Source organism: Bombina bombina, chromosome 2 (assembly GCF_027579735.1).
Source record: "Bombina bombina isolate aBomBom1 chromosome 2, aBomBom1.pri, whole genome shotgun sequence".
NCBI classification, from domain to species: domain Eukaryota; kingdom Metazoa; phylum Chordata; class Amphibia; order Anura; family Bombinatoridae; genus Bombina; species Bombina bombina.
In genome coordinates this window covers 78,809,788-78,827,928 of record NC_069500.1, presented here as the reverse complement: position 1 = coordinate 78,827,928, position 18,141 = coordinate 78,809,788, and the positions used below count along the sequence as shown (strand labels likewise).

General features: G+C 38.0%; 1 protein-coding gene across 3 annotated transcripts in view; it reads right to left on the bottom strand.

Moving 5' to 3' along the window:
- The window catches only part of C2H18orf54 (chromosome 2 C18orf54 homolog), a 49,061-nt gene extending 34,328 nt beyond the window's left edge, over positions 1 to 14,733 (bottom strand). Inside the window, exons 1-5 of one of the 3 annotated variants that reach the window (XM_053701122.1) lie at positions 14,701 to 14,733; positions 11,405 to 11,707; positions 7,599 to 8,345; positions 6,700 to 6,850; positions 1,928 to 2,042 (exon numbers count right to left, since the gene is read on the bottom strand). In XM_053701122.1, coding sequence (XP_053557097.1) covers positions 1,928 to 2,042; positions 6,700 to 6,850; positions 7,599 to 8,345; positions 11,405 to 11,663 — 1,272 coding nt within the window. In that variant the 5' untranslated portion in view covers positions 11,664 to 11,707; positions 14,701 to 14,733. Of the gene's footprint in view, positions 1 to 1,927; positions 2,043 to 6,699; positions 6,851 to 7,598; positions 8,346 to 11,404; positions 11,708 to 14,462; positions 14,672 to 14,700 lie in introns of those variants that run through there. The other 2 variants (XM_053701123.1, XM_053701121.1) reach the window with 2 other exon arrangements.
- Between the last annotated feature and the right edge of the window lie 3,408 nt (positions 14,734 to 18,141).

Sequence of the window (18,141 nt, the reverse complement as noted above, 5' to 3'; positions counted from 1 at the left end):
CAAAAAATATATAAAATATATATATATATATATATATATATATATATGCGCCTTTTAATTTAGTACAGGCAGACTTTCTGCCAGTACTTAAGATGGGGGTGAAAATTGGGGGGTGGGGGGTGGAAGAGAGCTGTTTGAGAGGGTCAGGGAGGGATCAGGGGGAGGGATGTGTCAGGTGGGAGGCTGATCTCTACATTAAAGCTAAAATTAACCCTACAAGTTACCTAATTAACCCCTTTACTACTGCTGGGCATAATACAAGTGTGGTGCGCAGCGGCATTTAGCGGCCTTCTAATTACCAAAAAGCAATGCCAAAGCCATATATGTCTGCTATTTATGAACAAAGGGGATCCCAGAGAAGAATTTACAACCATTTGTGCCATGATTGCACAAGCAGTTTGTAAATAATTTCAGTGAGAAACCTAAAGTTTGTGAAAAAGTTAACGATTTTTTTTTATTTGATCGCATTTGGCGGTGAAATGGTGGCATGAAACATACCAAAATGGGTCTAGATCAATACTTTGGGTTGTCTACTAAAAAAAATATATAGTTTTGATAGGTAAATATAAAAAACGCTCTATTTATGTTTAAATGTAGTGATGGCAAAAATGCTCTGGTCTTTTGGGGAAGTTTTTGTCTGAAGTGCCCGGTCCCTAAGGGGTTAAAGGATCAGTAATCATAATAAACAAGTGCATTTTTAAATTTTACTCCTATTATCAATTTTTCTAAGTTCTCTTGGTATCTTTATTTGAAAAAAGCAGGAATCTAAGCTAAGGAGCTAGCCCATTTTTGGTTCAACACCCTGGAGAGCGCTTGCTGATTGGTGGCTACATTTAGTCACCAATCAGCAAGCACAACCCAGGTGCTGAACCAAAAGTGGGCCGGCTGCTAAGCAGTCATTCTTGCTTTTCAAATAAAGATAGCAAGAGAATGAAGAAAATTTAATAATAGGAGTAAATTAGAAAGTTGCTTAAAACTACATGCTGTATCTGAATCATTAAAAAGAAAAAAATGTATCAATTGATAACATTTTTAATGGTCAAGTAAAAACACTAAATGTAAAGATACATTTATAAGCGCTCACTCCTCCAACAAATATGAGTAAAAGAACAGGACTAAGGAGAGGATAAGACTAGAAACAGGTTGAGCTGATCACAGTATATTTTATATACTCACTTCACTACTCTCATTGAAGCTGTAGGCTACTGCTTTACAAATCCGTGTGTGTTTTTAACTTCATCCTATTTTTATTTTTTTAATTGTACTTAATAAATGTTATGTTTTAATTGTATGTCTAGTCCTATCCTCTCTTTGGTCCTGTTATTTTAGTATATATAGTGAATGATTGCTTAAAATGTATCTTTAAATCCAATGTTTTCACTGGAACCATTACAAACTCTGACCACTATTTGCCTTATTTGGAGGAGCCAATCAGGGCTTTAGTCAGCAGACTACAAAGCCAGTCAGTATAAATAGAATTATTTTGCAGTTGAAAACAGTCAAAACCAATTAGAGTCAGATATGTAGCAGGGTTACACCCTAAAGAAGTCAGCAGATGTATTTTAAGGTCTGAGAGAAATTGCTATATTTTCAGAGATAAATTCCATAAAAAGGGGCAAATTAATCGTCAAATATATCAAAGTTGTTTCATTACTAAACATTTTATATTAAAAATCTCAAGGGGTTTACTTTCCCTTTAAGGCATGACAAGGGTGTTTTTATCCAGTCAAAACCATCCAACTGCCCTGGTATTAGAATCATTCCTGCTGGAAAAGCAGCTTATTTACCTGGGCTTAGTGGCTATGTAGGACCACATACGTACCACTGGCACAAATCCCACTTTGTAAAGCAAATGAGATGCTGTGTGTTATTGCAGCACTAATACGCTATTATAGAATAATATTATATCTAGATAGATAAATCTTACCATAATTTGATCATCATTTTTAAGGCAATCATTGAGAAAATTATTAACCAGATTTGATTTTGTAGAAGCTTCAAGAGTTTGATCCTCTTCACATAAAACAGGGACAGGAGATTTACTAAAACAAAAAGGAAAGGAAAGGTGTGTTTATGGTAAAAATAACATAACCATGTGCTTAAATAAAGGGGAATTGAGGACATGATATTAATATTGAGATATTAATATAAAATGTTTAATTGTATCTATTAAAACAACTTTGCACTACACTTTCATTATTTATTTTGTTCCATTTTCCTGTAATTAAATTCTAAATATTGTGGTCTTCCCTATTAAAAGTGGAAGTGCAGACACAGCTGTAATACACACAGTGATTGGTTACACACTCTAGTAAGGTATTTATAACGGTCCCTAATTGGCCTTAGAAGAAAGAAAAAAACAAATATACTGCTTTATGGATATTTGAATGTTACCCTTATTTTTTCAACTAATGTAATTTAAACAAAAATACATGTAAACAATATTCTCGGGCTTATATTTGCTCTGAATACATAATTTTAACAATGATTTATTTAGTGTGTAATGTCCCTTTAAGGATATTCCATTTTCATGCATGTTCTTTCAGAAAATCCTTTGAAAACAGAGGCAGGTTACCTTAGTCTCGGGTACTATAATGTAAAAAGGGAGTCCTGGTCTGTATAACTACAGTAGTTTGGTTTCTTACTCTAAGGTAGTATTAAGCAATTGGGGATAAAATGTCAAAAAATGACAGTGTCTAGATGTGTTCAGATTGGCTCCCACAAACAATACAAGTAGTTTGGCCACTGAAAAACAATTGCAATAAACACAATGTTAATGTATTTGAAAGCTTTTGTTTTTTTTATTTACTGGTATGTTAATTTATTGCAAGACTACAGAAAAATCTTGTAATTAAAAATTGATTTGCCTATATTGTTATAAAGAATAACAAGGTCTTTATTTCTTTCAACGAAGAAGTATCATGTCCATATACATAACAGAAAGAAGCAATGTTTAATCTTGTAGATTCATACCCCCACCCACAAAGACCGCTGGGACATTTAAAGGGACAAGAAACCCAACATTTTTCTGTCATGATTCAGATAGAGCATGCAATTTTAAACAGCTTTCTAATTTAATTCTATTATCACATTTTCTTTGTTCTCTCAGAATCTTTTATTGAAAGCACAGTAGTGAGCATGTGTCAGCAGCACTATATTGCAGCAGTTTTTCAAGAATGCTATTCACCTGCAAGAACACTAGGGGCAAGATTACATATGCGACGGCGCCCGCAAAAGCCGGCGACACTGGTTTTTACGCAGTTTTGGTATCACATAAACGGCCAAAATTTTTCACCTGTCGCTCACAATTTTTACTCCCATAAGCTAACATAGAACAGAGTCGCAAATCGGTATCACATATTCAGCGCAAGGACTTACGCGGTGAAAATGGAGAAATTTTACTCCATTTTCACCTCGCCACACATAGGCAGGCACAGCAAGACTTGCACTGAGTATTTCAGCACCGCAACCCCCTGAAAATAGTAACTAACACCTAACGCATGCGCAATAGCTACCTGTCAACTGTCATTCCCCCACCACAATAACCAATAAACTATATTAACCCCTAATCTGCCAACCCCCATATCGCAAAACATCTAATTAACCTATTAACCGTTAAGCCGCCATCACCCCATATCGCAAAGTACCTATTAAAACTATTAACCCCTAAACCACCATCCCCCACCAACGCAATAAGCTTCATTAACCGATTAACCTCCTAATCCGCCAAACTCACACAACGCAATAATCCTCATAAAACTATTAACCCCTAAACCGCAAATAACTAAATTACTAAGCCCCCTAACTGAACCCCAATTACCTAAATTAAAAGATACTAAGTTACAAACAATTAAAATAAAAAAGCTAACATTAATTAAAATAAACAGAATTATCAAACATGAAAAAATTAAACCTAATCCCTATGAAAATAAAAATGTCCCCCAAACTGAAGACAAAACCGCGGAACTGAAGACCGGTGACTGCATTATTTTCTGTAATGTTAAGACTTTTTTTTGTAATTTTAGATTAATATATTTTAATTTAATGTTAGGTTTATTTTTTTAAGTACTGTTAGGATTTTTTATTTTAATTAAAATTTTGTATTTTATTATTTTGTGTAATTTGGGGTTAATTTAGTGGGTATTAGGTTAGGGGCTTAATAATTAAATTAGCTATTTGCGTTGTGGGGGTTTAGTGGATTAGGGGTTAATAGGTTAATTAGGGTACTTGCCTTGTGGGGGTTTGGCGGATTAGGGGTTAATAGTTTTATTAGGATTATTGCATTGTGTGGGTTTGGCGGTTTAGGGGTTAATAGTTTTATTAGGATTATTGCATTGTGTGGGTTTGGTGGATTCTGGGTTAACTCTTACTATTCTGCCCTCAATCTATATAATTAACACTACTTCTCTACTCTTTCTTCAAACCCAAACGTCTGTTCTCCACATTCAATACTCTTCTCCCCCACCCTCACCTCCCACCACAACTTTTCTCTCAGCCCAAGATTTTGCCAGCTACTTCCACAACAAAATCGACTCCATCAGAAATGAAATCAGCTCTCAACTTACTACCGGTCTCCCACCCCCTCAAAAGCTCACAATCATCCAAAACCCACATAGCCATAAATGTATCTCTTTTGCCCCTGTTACAGAGGATGAAGTTTCTGTACTTATACTGTGCTCTCACTACCTGTCCACTCGACCCCATCCCCTCACAGCTACTCTCCTCCCTCTCTTCTACCCTTACCCCATACTCACACACATCTTCAACCTCTCCCTCAGCACTGGTATATTTCCCTCATCTCTTAAACATGCAATAGTCACACCTATCCTCAAAAAACCTTCTCTCGATCCAACCTCCCCATCCAACTACCGCCCTATTTCCCTATTACCTCAAAGCTTCTTGAAAGCTAGTATATGCACATCTATCCCATTCCCTTACATTAAACTCCCTCCTTGACCCACTTCAATCTGGATTTCGCCCCCTTCACTCAACAGAGACAGTAATTGTTAAGGTTACCAACGACCTACTTACCGCAAAATCAAAAGGCCACTTCTCTCTACTTATCCTCCTTGATCTGTCTGCAGCCTTTGATACTGTTGACCACCCTCTTTTGCTCCATACCCTCCAATCCTTCTGCATCTGTGACACAGCTCTCTCTTGGTTCTCTTCCTATCTGTCTAACCGTACCTTTAGTGTAGCCTTCTCTGGGGCATCTTCTGCCCCCTTACCTCTTTCTGTTGGGGTACCGCAAGGCTCTGTCCTCGCTCCCCTTCTCTTCTCAATCTACACGTCCTCTCTAGGTTCCTTAATAAAGTCCCATGGGTTTCATTATCATTTGTATGCCGACGATACCCAAATCTACCTCTCTGCACCAGAACTATCTCTTTCCTTGCTAACCCGTGTCACTAACTGTCTCTCTCATATCTCATCTTGGATGTCCTCTCACTACCTCAAGCTAAATCTCTCCAAAACTGAGCTCCTTATTTTCCCCCCTTCTTCCAAAATCTCCACCCCCCATGTCTCTATAACTGTTGATAACTCCATCATTACCTGAATAGTAGTGCTCCCTGAAGATACTACTATTCAGGGACGCTTACAACCTACACTAACCTTCCTATCTCCACGGCTATCCCCTAAAACCCCACAGCATGTAAGCCTATGAGCCCAGCTGTTTGTAGTTCGCCTTCATAAGAGTCGACTACAACAGTGCAACTCTCAGCAGGACCCTCACTCCCCATTTGATCCCTGTATTCGTTTTTTCCATACCACCGATGTCCATATTGCTGCAGAACCTGTTGGCGCTCTACAAATACCTGATAATAATAAAAAATAATATAAATTTATAAGGTTGTTGCGACGTGGGTTAATGGAAGATAAGGGGTTAATAGTTTAATTAGGCATATTGCGTTGTGGGGGGTTGTCAGTTTAGGGGTTATTACATTTACTATTAGTTGCGATGTGGGGGGGATTGCAGATATAGGGGTTTTACATGTCGGGTTTATTTTTGGGAGGCGGGTTAGGTTTTTTTTTTTTTTTTTTTTTTTGGAGCCGGCAGTTTCTAAAGTGCTGTAAGTCACTGGCGACTACAGAAATTTGTATTTACGCTCATTTCTGGACATTGCTAGTTTATCTGACTTACGGTACTTTATGAACTGCCGGCGCTGTATATGTGATACCCTGATGTGCAAGGCGAAACTACGGGTGGTGCGGGTTTCAGCAGTTGCGCTGACGCCACATATTTAATCTCGCCCTAGATGTCAGCACTACTTCCTGCCATGTAGTGCTCCAGACACCTATCTAGGTATCTCTTCAACAAAGAATACCATGGATGGAAACTGAGCAAATCTGATAAGAGAAGTAAATTGTAAACTTTTCTATAAGTGTATGCTCTGTCTGAAACACAAACTTTTTGGGGGGGTTTATATCCCCTTAAACCAGATAAGCCTGACATTTATAAACACGCAGAGCAAAGTAAAACGATTAGGCTTATAAAAGAAGTAGCAAAAAGGAATTAGTTATATAATAATTATTATTGTACAGATGTCTTGGCATACAGCAGATACTAGCCAATTAGCACAAGACCATTGGGCAATGTTATTGGGAAAAAACAGGCTCACATAGAGGAAGATGAGCAGAAAAAAAACGTCTTTTTTCAACAGCTTGTGATTTGCCTTTAACGGAACGCTTTGTTTTACTTACAGTGTAAAAGGAAGTTTTTCCCATGATCTCTCTGCCCCAAGCACATCTTCAGTCCGAGGACTCACATTATTTTTCAAAGGGTTCTGGCTCTTTTTTCTTGAAACGTCAAGTGTGTGTTCTGGTTTCTGAAGAAGTAGGTCAGTGGCATTACCTTAAAAGTGAATAATAAATGTATAGTTTACACATAAAACATTATGTATTGTACTTGTTTTTCCTGTAATTTAACTTTGGAAAACTTTTTTTTTAACCCCACCTAGACAGACTAGAGTGTCTCCTACATACTTTAGTATAGTGAACACTGTAAAGTTGAACACTATACATTTGTTGTGTTGCTACATATCAGCCAAATCTTAACAATTTAAAAAACAAACTAACATTTTGTAATTGTTGATTCAATAAATAAAACTCCACCGCTTGCATTATTTGGAGGAGCCAATCCCTGCTTGAGTCTGCAGCTGACAAGGCTCACTACAGTCACTACATTAGAATAAAGTGTATTGTTTTGCAGTTCTTATCTACTGAAACCAAATGAGAAAAGATATGTAGCAGGGTCAGACTTGAGAATTTGTCAGTATGCATTTCTAATTCTTTGGAGATTAAGTATATGAAGATGGGACAAAATAAATAATGAAAGTATATTGTAAAGTAGTTTTACTACACATAACTAAACATTTTATATAAAAACTCAAGGTGTTTACTGTCCCTTGTGGCTTCATGCTCAGAAAAGTATAATTGTGCCGACACATAAAAAGTAAGATTTGTAGCCCTCTGATCTCCCAACACTCATTATTCATTTGATAAAATATGTTGTAATATTTAAAACCTGTTGTTTTTAATCCGCAATAAAACAAATAAATTATTCCATTGAGTTACAACTGTGCTGAACTAAGAATACTTACTACTTAAATGTTCATAAATATCCAAATCACTGTGATAAGTTTGTCCCTTCTTTGTACGTTTTTTTATTTCTTCATGACTGTGCATGTTTGGGACGCGGGTATTGGACTGCAGACCCAAAGACTCGTGCTTATGGGAGGTTTGTGGGAAACTGCAATGGTTATTGGACTTGAATGTTTCACACTTTGTAATACTATCTGAATCAGACAGCAGGCCATAGTCTCTTAGCCATACAGGGTATTTAACGTCAGGTACACTTGTGATACCAGACATGCTCAAATCTGACTTGTGGCTTGTTAACCACCTTGGATAGGACTTTGACAAATCATGTGTAGCAGTTTCTTTCAAGGAATAAGGAGCTTCTGTCTGACTGTAAAACAGAGGTTTGTTTTCTCTTTCAGTTCTATAAGGAGCGTGCTCCTTTTTGGATCCTCTGTATAATGCATCTGTAAAACCGTTATGCTCAGGCGTTTTATGAAAATTAAGCTTAGTCCTTTGGTTTAGCGATGCAGCTTGTTGCAACGTCCGCAGAGGGGTGTGCATATTGGAATGTGGTCCGTGCCTTTTCCGCTCATTTCCCAAAAAACGTTGCTCATAGTGGTAGGACTGTGACAATGGTAAGGACCCGTCTGACGGAAAAGACAGCAAGTCATCTGTAGTGAGGCTGAGTAGATCTGGGTCACTGGACACGTGCTTCCTTGTTGAAGAAAGGTGATTCCTCCTCGTCACTTCAGAATAATTTTTAGACACTAAATAAATAAAGAGAGCAATAATTGCCTATGACTATGGGCAAAAGCAAGCAATTGAAGATTATAAGGATAACATTGTTGCAAACACTGCTGCCATTGTTGCAAACACTGCTAAAGACGTGCACACTCCTGAGCCTTCTTAGGCATACTCTTCAACAAAGGATACCAAGAGAGCAAAGTGAATTTGATAGCAATAATAAAAAAAACTGTTAGGTTTCTTAAAATTGCATGATCTATATAATCCATTTAGGTTTAATTGTAACATAACGGTCCCTAAATTACAGCATCTGAGCCTCTGTGTCATTCTTGGAGCAGTGTGCAAGGTTGTGTGTGCACACTTTCTGAGGCAACAGCTCCTTCTAAGCATGTGCAAGAGTTCAAAGTTCGTAGGGCATATTACTCTGTGATGGCTAATGAAATTAAAAGTAACTGAAATTTGCCATAAAAAAACATATATAGTGCAATTCAAAGTAAGTGTTACTGCAGTGTATTTTTATTATGCATCTGTTGATTATACAATTGTACTGTGACTGATGCTGTTTATTGGTATTTGTTACACTATGTAATGTGTTTGGTTAAAACTTACACTATTTTACTACCTGTGCACTGTTCTGTTACATTACTATTTTATAACATTTTTGATGTTTGAAGAAGGGACCTCTAACACACTATTTTTCAAGTGATTAGTCTCAATACCCACCAAAAAAAAATAAGTCATATAGGAAGGTGATCACAATCGGATCAGCCATTTTAATTGTTTATTGGCAGCACTCTTCATTATAAGTGTTGTGAAAAATGGCTTTGTACTTAAGGGACCATTATAGTGATAAAATAAAATGCTTTAATTTCCTAGATAACATGTCATTTTATCACTAGCAACAATGCACCTCAAAGGAGTTAAACACATAATTAAAATACTGTTCCGGACCAACAGAGCACTGCTGGTCCTGAGCAGAAACAGACACTGATCCAATCACAATGCTTGTCGCAAGACCCACTAGTGGCGCTACAATGCTATGTGTTTGATCACCGCAAAGGGGTAAAACACATAGCTTTAAAGAGTCACTAGTGATAAAATGACATGCTCTAAAGAATGATAGCATGTTATTTTAGCACTATAATGACCCTTTAATATTTTTTCCAGTCCTATCTAGACCAACATATTTACAGGGTCATTTTTCACTTATTGAATTCCACAGCTAAAAAAAAACCTTAATAAACCACTGATAACACTTTTTCGACTTGTTATTGGGTACTCCAAAACTTTTTTGGAGGTAAAATTTGCTTTGCACATGGGCAAAAACACGCAGAAATTACCTTCTGCCATATTGGATGTTGTTAGGAAGTACCATCACCTGCAAAATCAATTAAAGTTACAAAAAAACAACAACAAAAAAACACTTTTAAATTAATAAAAATGAGCAACATAAATAACCCAGCAAAAATGCATAGCCACTATACCAATAATACCCCGTTAATTTCCCTTAAAAGAAACATACACATATATCTCTATTGTTTTTCAGCACAGCAGGTTAATAGCACACGTCACATTAAACCATTAATATGGATCAATTAACAGGCCCTTCAATGTATGGTGCTATTGCTAGGTCCCTAAAATTGTCATCTTTGTCCTTAAAGTGATAGTAAATCCTAGTGTTTCACTTTACAACTGGAACAAATAAAGAGGACTTTCAGTCATGAAGTATAAACCATGAAATATCCCAGAGGGGGATATAAAAGCGCGCTGAAATATGTGCAAATAAATGTCAGAAAAGTTTGACAAGCAAAGTCAATAAGCAGATCTACTGTAACCGGCTTGTGGATGTATCCTTTAAACACAAAGTTTCTGTGGATCTGATTCGATGTTCTTCTTCTTAGGTTAAGTAAGCGTGTGAAGACAGGCAGCTCCTCTTGATCCCGAAGAGTAGGGAAAAACTGTTAGAAGATGAGAGATAGAAGAGAGGGCGCCACAATAGCATAATATCGTCTGGTAATACAGATATATGTGTAGACAGGTAATATGCTTACCGGAACAAATGGCACTGTGCTGTGACCAGTGTGTGATAACTTGCTAGCACTTAACAGTGGCTAGTACACTGGGGAGAATGCGTTCCTTAGGGTCTTCTCCTAGTTCCCACTAAGCGAACTCCTCTTGGTGTTTGTTGTTTCAATAGAGCAATGGACTTTGCGTGTTGTTATATTATTATTAAGATACCACAACACAGACAACTTCTCAATTAAAATGGCTTTATTATGACGCGTATCTCAACCCCAACTGGGTCGTTTCTTCAGATAAAAGCTTTCTCCCCAGTGTACTAGTCACTGTTAAGTGCTAGCAAGTTATCACGCACTGGTCAGAGCACAGTGCCATTTGTTCCAGTAAGCATATTACCTGTCTACACATATATCTGTATTACCAGACGATATTACGCTATTGTGGCGCCCTCTCTTCTATCTCTCGTCTTCATGAAGTATAAAGTACTTCATGCTGAAAGCTCCTTTATTTGTTGGAAGCGTTCACTGCACTGAGCTGCTCAGGCAGCCCACAGCAGAACGCTATTTGCTGAGGGGTGACATTTCTACCTCTCAGCAAAGAGCGTTCTGCTGTGGGCTGCCTGAGCAGCTCAGTACGGCAAACGCTTCAAACAAATATAGGAGCTTTCAGCATGAAGCATTTTATACTTCATGACTGAAAGTGCTCTTTATTTGTTCCAATTGTAAATGCTAGCGTTTCACAAACACTAGGATTTACAATCCCTTTAATATTACACATTTGTTTATTGGTTAAGGAAATCAGGAGAATAAAGGAAAACATTTTGTGTAGTTTTAGGGAGGTAAAGATTTATGGCAGAAGCATTTTAGGATTGTGAACACAGGGAAAACACACTGACAATATAGGCCGAAGTTTAGAAATTTGTATCTACCAAAAGCATGTGCAAGATTGTGATAAACCCCTCAGTTGTCTTCATAGGTATAACCTCTAACATGATACAAAACTCTATTAAAAAATAAAAAATGGATCTGGTTAAGGTTTCAACTATAAAATAAACGTTAGATACCTTTCTTTTTAGTTCGATGGCGGATCACAGATGTGCGGATTGTAATTTTTCCAGTACTGGCATTTGGGGACGTAAGACTTTCATCAAAGTCATTGATATATGCATCCAATGCTTTGCTTGCAGAACTATACAATTTGTCCTTGTACTGAACAGAAATCACTGAGCGAGAGGAGTTTTTACTGCTTTCAAGGCTGCAACTGGCCAAGAGTGAAGAAATTGATAAAGAGGAATCCGGAGAACTGGACTCAGATGTGGCCATTTCCACAGTTACAGTTGTCAGTGATCTTCAAACATCTTGTTCGACTGTAAAGAAAAGGAAAACACAAAGTTTACCTCTACTGTGCAACAATAAAATACTCTTCAGATAGACAGTTCAAATGTGTTTTATAACATTTATACAAGCAAGAAAATATATCCTTTGTTAGAAATTATCAGCATGGTGTTTACTGATGTAGATATAAGACTAAAGTGACATTCAATAACATTATAGAAAAATATATGCAATGCACCTTTATTATTTAGTCTGCTTTTCCTGTAATTTACTTTGAAAATTGTGTTATTTCTACTCCAATACACAAATCCAGAAAGTCTGGAATTAATGTATGTATATATATATATATATATATATATATATATATATATATATATATATATATATATATATATATATATATATATATAAAGGTAACAAAGGCAGAGTGCAGCAGACGAAATTGATTAAAAGTCCAAACTTTAATACAAATAGGTTAAAAGTCCACAACATCCATGGGAACAGTGAGTGAGACACAGTCACTTGTGCAAAACGGCTACATACACACATAAACATTCATACATATAGTATATATACACACATAAACATACATATAGTATATATACACACATAAACATACATATAGTATATATACACACATAAACATACATATAGTATATATACACACATAAACATACATATAGTATATATACACACATAAACATACATATAGTATATATACACACATAAACATACATATAGTATATATACACACACACATAAACATACATATAGTATATATACACACACACATAAACATACATATAGTATATATACACACATAAACATACATATAGTATATATACACACACACATAAACATACATATAGTATATATACACACACATAAACATACATATAGTATATATACACACACATAAACATACATATAGTATATATATACACACACATAAACATACATATAGTATATATACACACACACACAAACATACATATAGTATATATACACACACACACATAAACATACATATAGTATATATACACACACAACACTGCATAGATAGACAGATAGATAAATACAAACACAAACACACTATGGAAATTCACATTGCAGACTTTTTCAAGGCTAGCCCTACTACAAATGTTTTACTTACTGGATTTAGCCGATAACAACTACAAAACAATCCACTTCATACTAACAAAATGACCATGGTTAGATTTGTCATCCAAAAAATGTTATATTGGTGCAAGTATTGTTGTTTGCTATGTGAAGTGTTTTATTTGTAGTATTTTGCTCCTATTTAGGTAATACAGTTTATTTAAACATGCATATGTTACACAAAAAACAACAATATATGATTTGGGCGGGCAATTTACAGAAAAAGCAAGTGTATGAAACACTAGGATTTACAATTGGAACAAATAAAGGGGACTTTCATTCATGAAGTATAAAATACTTTTCCACCTCTTAGCCAATAGCCATGCGGGCTATCCGGCTTGGCGTCAGTTGGAATGCACGGCTATTTGCTAAGAGGTGGAAACGTCATCTCACAGCCAATCGCATTCTACTGCAGGCTGCCTGAGCAGCTCAGTGCGGCGAATGCGTCCAACAAATAAAGCTTTCAGCATGAAGCATTTTATACTTCATGAATGAAAGTCCCCTTTATTTGTTCCAATGGTAAATCCTAGCGTTTCACAAACGCTAGGATTTACAATCACTTTAAACTTATTGAGCACAAAATTCTAAAAACAACTTCAGCAACATGTTTGTAAATACTTCAAGGAGAGGGATAATCCGATATGCAAAGCAACATTACTTATAAAAGGTCTTCTTCTGTATTACACACATAATCAGTACTGTGCAGTGAGAGTGAGGAGCACATAGTGGGTGGATGCATTTGTTCTTTTAACTACATGATTTTCATAATTAAACATAGAAAATAGCATCCATTGTTGTCCCAACTAAAATTGACTTATTAGCTGCATTTAGTCTCAGTGCTATTATTTCAGTTTCTAAACTATAATCTACAAACGAGACTGCAATGCGTTTGCTCTTATATGCTTTGTGAATTGATAACTATAGTAATGTATTTTTGGTATTGCTACTAAAATATTGTGGCATAAATATTACTACACATCGCACTAGTGTTAATTTCTACTCCTGCTGCAGCCCAAGGAAGCCACAGTGACACACTCACTAATCATAAAAGTAATGAATGACTGGGGGGGGGGAAAGCGCATGCGTACAGCTCATCATGTGATTACCCAGCCAAGAAATTGTCCAATCAACAAAGAGCTATAACCTGAGAGCCGTTGAATAAAACATCCAATCAGCGTTAGCGCCAAAAGTGGAAACCAAAATTGACCAATCAGTGCACCTCGAAAACAACATCCAGCACGTCCGTATAAATAAAGTTTATCCTGGCACCTAACGGGTGGCAGCGCCGTCTCATTGAAAGAACAGATTGTGTACTATATAGAGTAACGGTTGTGAAATAAAACAATTCGGCCAAACCCAGTAAATAATAAACGGAAATATAACACACGGGTTATTACTCTCTCGTAAAAAGTATTAATCCTTAATACGCTGTCATTGTCTGCACTATTTATTTTATACGCGCAACTTCACTGTTGTGAAGTCAGCAAAAAACCCACTCACAGCCGGATCACTGCCGTGACCCACAGCATCAAGTACACCTCAACGTTATCACCCTTATAGTATTATCCGAGTCTAGGTTGCATTAACAGCCCTATTACATATAGTACGTAGTCTGCGTAATAAACTTACTCCCACTAGAGCCTGCAACCGTATAAACTGGTCATTGGTGATCGCTTCCTACAGTGACATCCAATGACAGAACCAGCCGTTACCAGTGATCATGCCGGACTAACTTCCTGCCGCTCCCAGCCCACAGGCAGCTGCAGACACCCGCCTCATGTTCTCCATCTGACGCTTACAGAAGGTACTACACCAACTCCTGGTGCCGCCCAATCCCTTTCCCGACCCGGGTGATGACACCACTCACCCGCCAAGTATAAGCGTCCTACTCTGCCCTAGCAACCCATTCAATCAAACGCGGTCACAACTCGGCTCGCCCCATGCAAAGGAATGCGAGGAGGCGGAGGGATACAGAATATTTAGTTTAGAATTGAATCAGCTCCTATACATGTGGCTCACAGATGTATATATTTCATTTGTATAAATTACTGACTGACGACTGCTAACTGCATTCTATAGGAAATCTGTACATAAAACTATTATTTATAGAAGTGTATGTTCTTTAGAGTCTAACATGATGGTTACATGTGTATAACTATGGACTAGGGCATGTAACATGCAAATGGAGACCAGCACTGCAGAGCAGGGGTCATCAATTGTGGCCCTCCAGAAGTTTTGGAACTTCCATAATTGATGATGACCCCTGCTCTAGAGATTATTTGTTAGTCAGGGTGTACAATCCCCAGGCTCCCCTTAGTGAGCCCAAACACATTTAAATAGAAGAAATAATGGAACTTGTTCCATCTAAATTTGCTTCCTCCTCGAGATTTGGTACCTGGGTGTGCACATGCACACACGTAATCACACTCCACGTATGTTTGAAAAGAATGTGTAGAATGTGATTACGTAATTACAAGCATGCGCATATGGAGGTAGCAAATTTTGATAGAGGACTAAATTACTCCTAACATTTGTTATTAAAGCTGCGCACATCTAATCCAAATTAACCTCTTAAGGACATATGACGGAATTTTTCCGTCATAAAACAATTGAGCAAACTGAAAGCTGCGTCCTTAAAGGGTTAAATAAAGTGTGTCTCCACCCATACAAAATTTTTAATACGCACATTATAGGAGTATGTTTTATTAAATAATGTGCATATTAAAAACTGTTGTAGGGGGGGATACGCTTTATTTCATTTGGATTAGATATGGAGCTGTAATGGCGTGTACATGGATGACCAGTCAAAAATCTTGTGTAATTGAAGAAAAAATTATTCAATAGAAATTTGTTAATTGGCCGCTTTAATAACAAATGTGAGGAGTAATTTAGTCCTTTGTTGAAATCTGCTACCTCAATGTGCGCATGCTTGTAATCACATTCTTTTCAAACATGCATAGTGTGATTACGTAATTGTGCGCATGCACACATCTCGACGATGGAGCAAATTTCGACAGAACAGCACTCCATTTGATTTTTGCTGGATGTGAAAACATAATTTATGCTTACCTGATAAATTCCTTTCTTCTGTTGTGTGATCAGTCCACGGGTCATCATTACTTCTGGGATATAACTCCTCCCCAACAGGAAATGCAAGAGGATTCACCCAGCAGAGCTGCATATAGCTCCTCCCCTCTACGTCACTCCCAGTCATTCGACCAAGAATCAACGAAAAAGGAGAAACCAAGGGTGAAGTGGTGACTGGAGTATAATTTAAAAAATATTTACCTGCCTTAAAAAACAGGGCGGGCCGTGGACTGATCACACAACAGAAGAAAGGAATTTATCAGGTAAGCATAAATTATGTTTTCTTCTGTTATGTGTGATCAGTCCACGGGTCATCATTACTTCTGGGATACCAATACCAAAGCAAAAGTACACGGATGACGGGAGGGATAGGCAGGCTCACTATACAGAAGGAACCACTGCCTGAAGAACCTTTCTCCCAAAAATAGCCTCCGAAGAAGCAAAAGTGTCAAATTTGTAAAATTTGGAAAAAGTATGAAGCGAAGACCAAGTTGCAGCCTTGCAAATCTGTTCAACAGAGGCCTCATTCTTAAAGGCCCAAGTGGAAGCCACAGCTCTAGTAGAATGAGCTGTAATTCTTTCAGGAGGCTGCTGTCCAGCAGTCTCATAGGCTAAACGAATTATGCTACGAAGCCAGAAGGAGAGAGAGATAGCCGAAGCCTTATGACCTCTCCTCTGACCAGAGTACACGACAAACAGGGAAGAAGTTTGTCGAAAATCCTTAGTTGCCTGCAAGTAGAACTTGAGGGCACGAACTACATCCAGATTGTGTAGAAGACGTTCCTTCTTTGAAGAAGGATTCGGGCACAGGGAAGGAACCACGATCTCTTGATTGATGTTCCTGTTAGTGACTACCTTAGGTAAGAACCCAGGTTTAGTACGCAGAACTACCTTATCTGAATGAAAAATCAAATAAGGAGAATCACAATGTAAAGCTGATAACTCAGAGACTCTCCGAGCCGAAGAAATAGCCATTAAAAATAACACTTTCCAAGATAACAACTTTATATCAATGGAATGAAGGGGTTCAAACGGAACTCCTTGTAGAACGTTAAGAACAAGGTTTAAACTCCATGGCGGAGCAACAGTTTTAAACACAGGCTTGATTCTAGCTAAAGCCTGACAAAAGGCCTGGACGTCTGGATTTTCTGACAGACGCTTGTGCAACAAGATGGACAGAGCTGAGATCTGTCCCTTTAATGAACTAGCCGATAAACCCTTTTCTAAACCTTCTTGTAGAAAGGACAATATCCTAGGAATCCTAACCTTACTCCAGGAGTAACCCTTGGATTCGCACCAGTATAGGTATTTACGCCATATCTTATGGTAAATCCTTCTGGTAACAGGCTTCCTAGCCTGTATCAGGGTATCAATAACCGACTCAGAAAAACCACGTTTTGATAAAATCAAGCGTTCAATTTCCAAGCAGTCAGCTTCAGAGAAGTTAGATTTTGATGTTTGAATGGACCCTGTATCAGAAGGTCCTGTCTTAGAGGTAGAGACCAAGGCGGACAGGATGACATGTCCACTAGATCTGCATACCAAGTCCTGCGTGGCCATGCAGGCGCTATTAGAACCACTGATGCTCTCTCCTGTTTGATTTTGGCAATCAATCGAGGAAGCAGCGGGAAGGGTGGAAACACATAAGCCATCCCGAAGTTCCAAGGTGCTGTCAAAGCATCTATCAGAACCGCTCCCGGATCCCTGGATCTGGACCCGTAGCGAGGAAGTTTGGCGTTCTGGCGAGACGCCATGAGATCTATCTCTGGTTTGCCCCAACGTCGAAGTATTTGGGCAAAGACTTCCGGATGAAGTTCCCACTCCCCCGGATGAAAAGTCTGGCGACTCAAGAAATCCGCCTCCCAGTTCTCCACTCCCGGGATGTGGATTGCTGACAGGTGGCAAGAGTGAGACTCTGCCCAGCGAATTATCTTTGATACTTCCATCATTGCTAGGGAGCTTCTTGTCCCTCCTTGATGGTTGATGTAAGCTACAGTCGTGATGTTGTCCGACTGAAACCTGATGAACCCCCGAGTTTTTAACTGGGGCCAAGCCAGAAGGGCATTGAGAACTGCTCTCAATTCCAGAATGTTTATTGGTAGGAGACTTTCCTCCTGATTCCATTGTCCCTGAGCCTTCAGGGAATTCCAGACAGCGCCCCAACCTAGTAGGCTGGCGTCTGTTGTTACAATTGTCCAGTCCGGCCTGCTGAATGGCATCC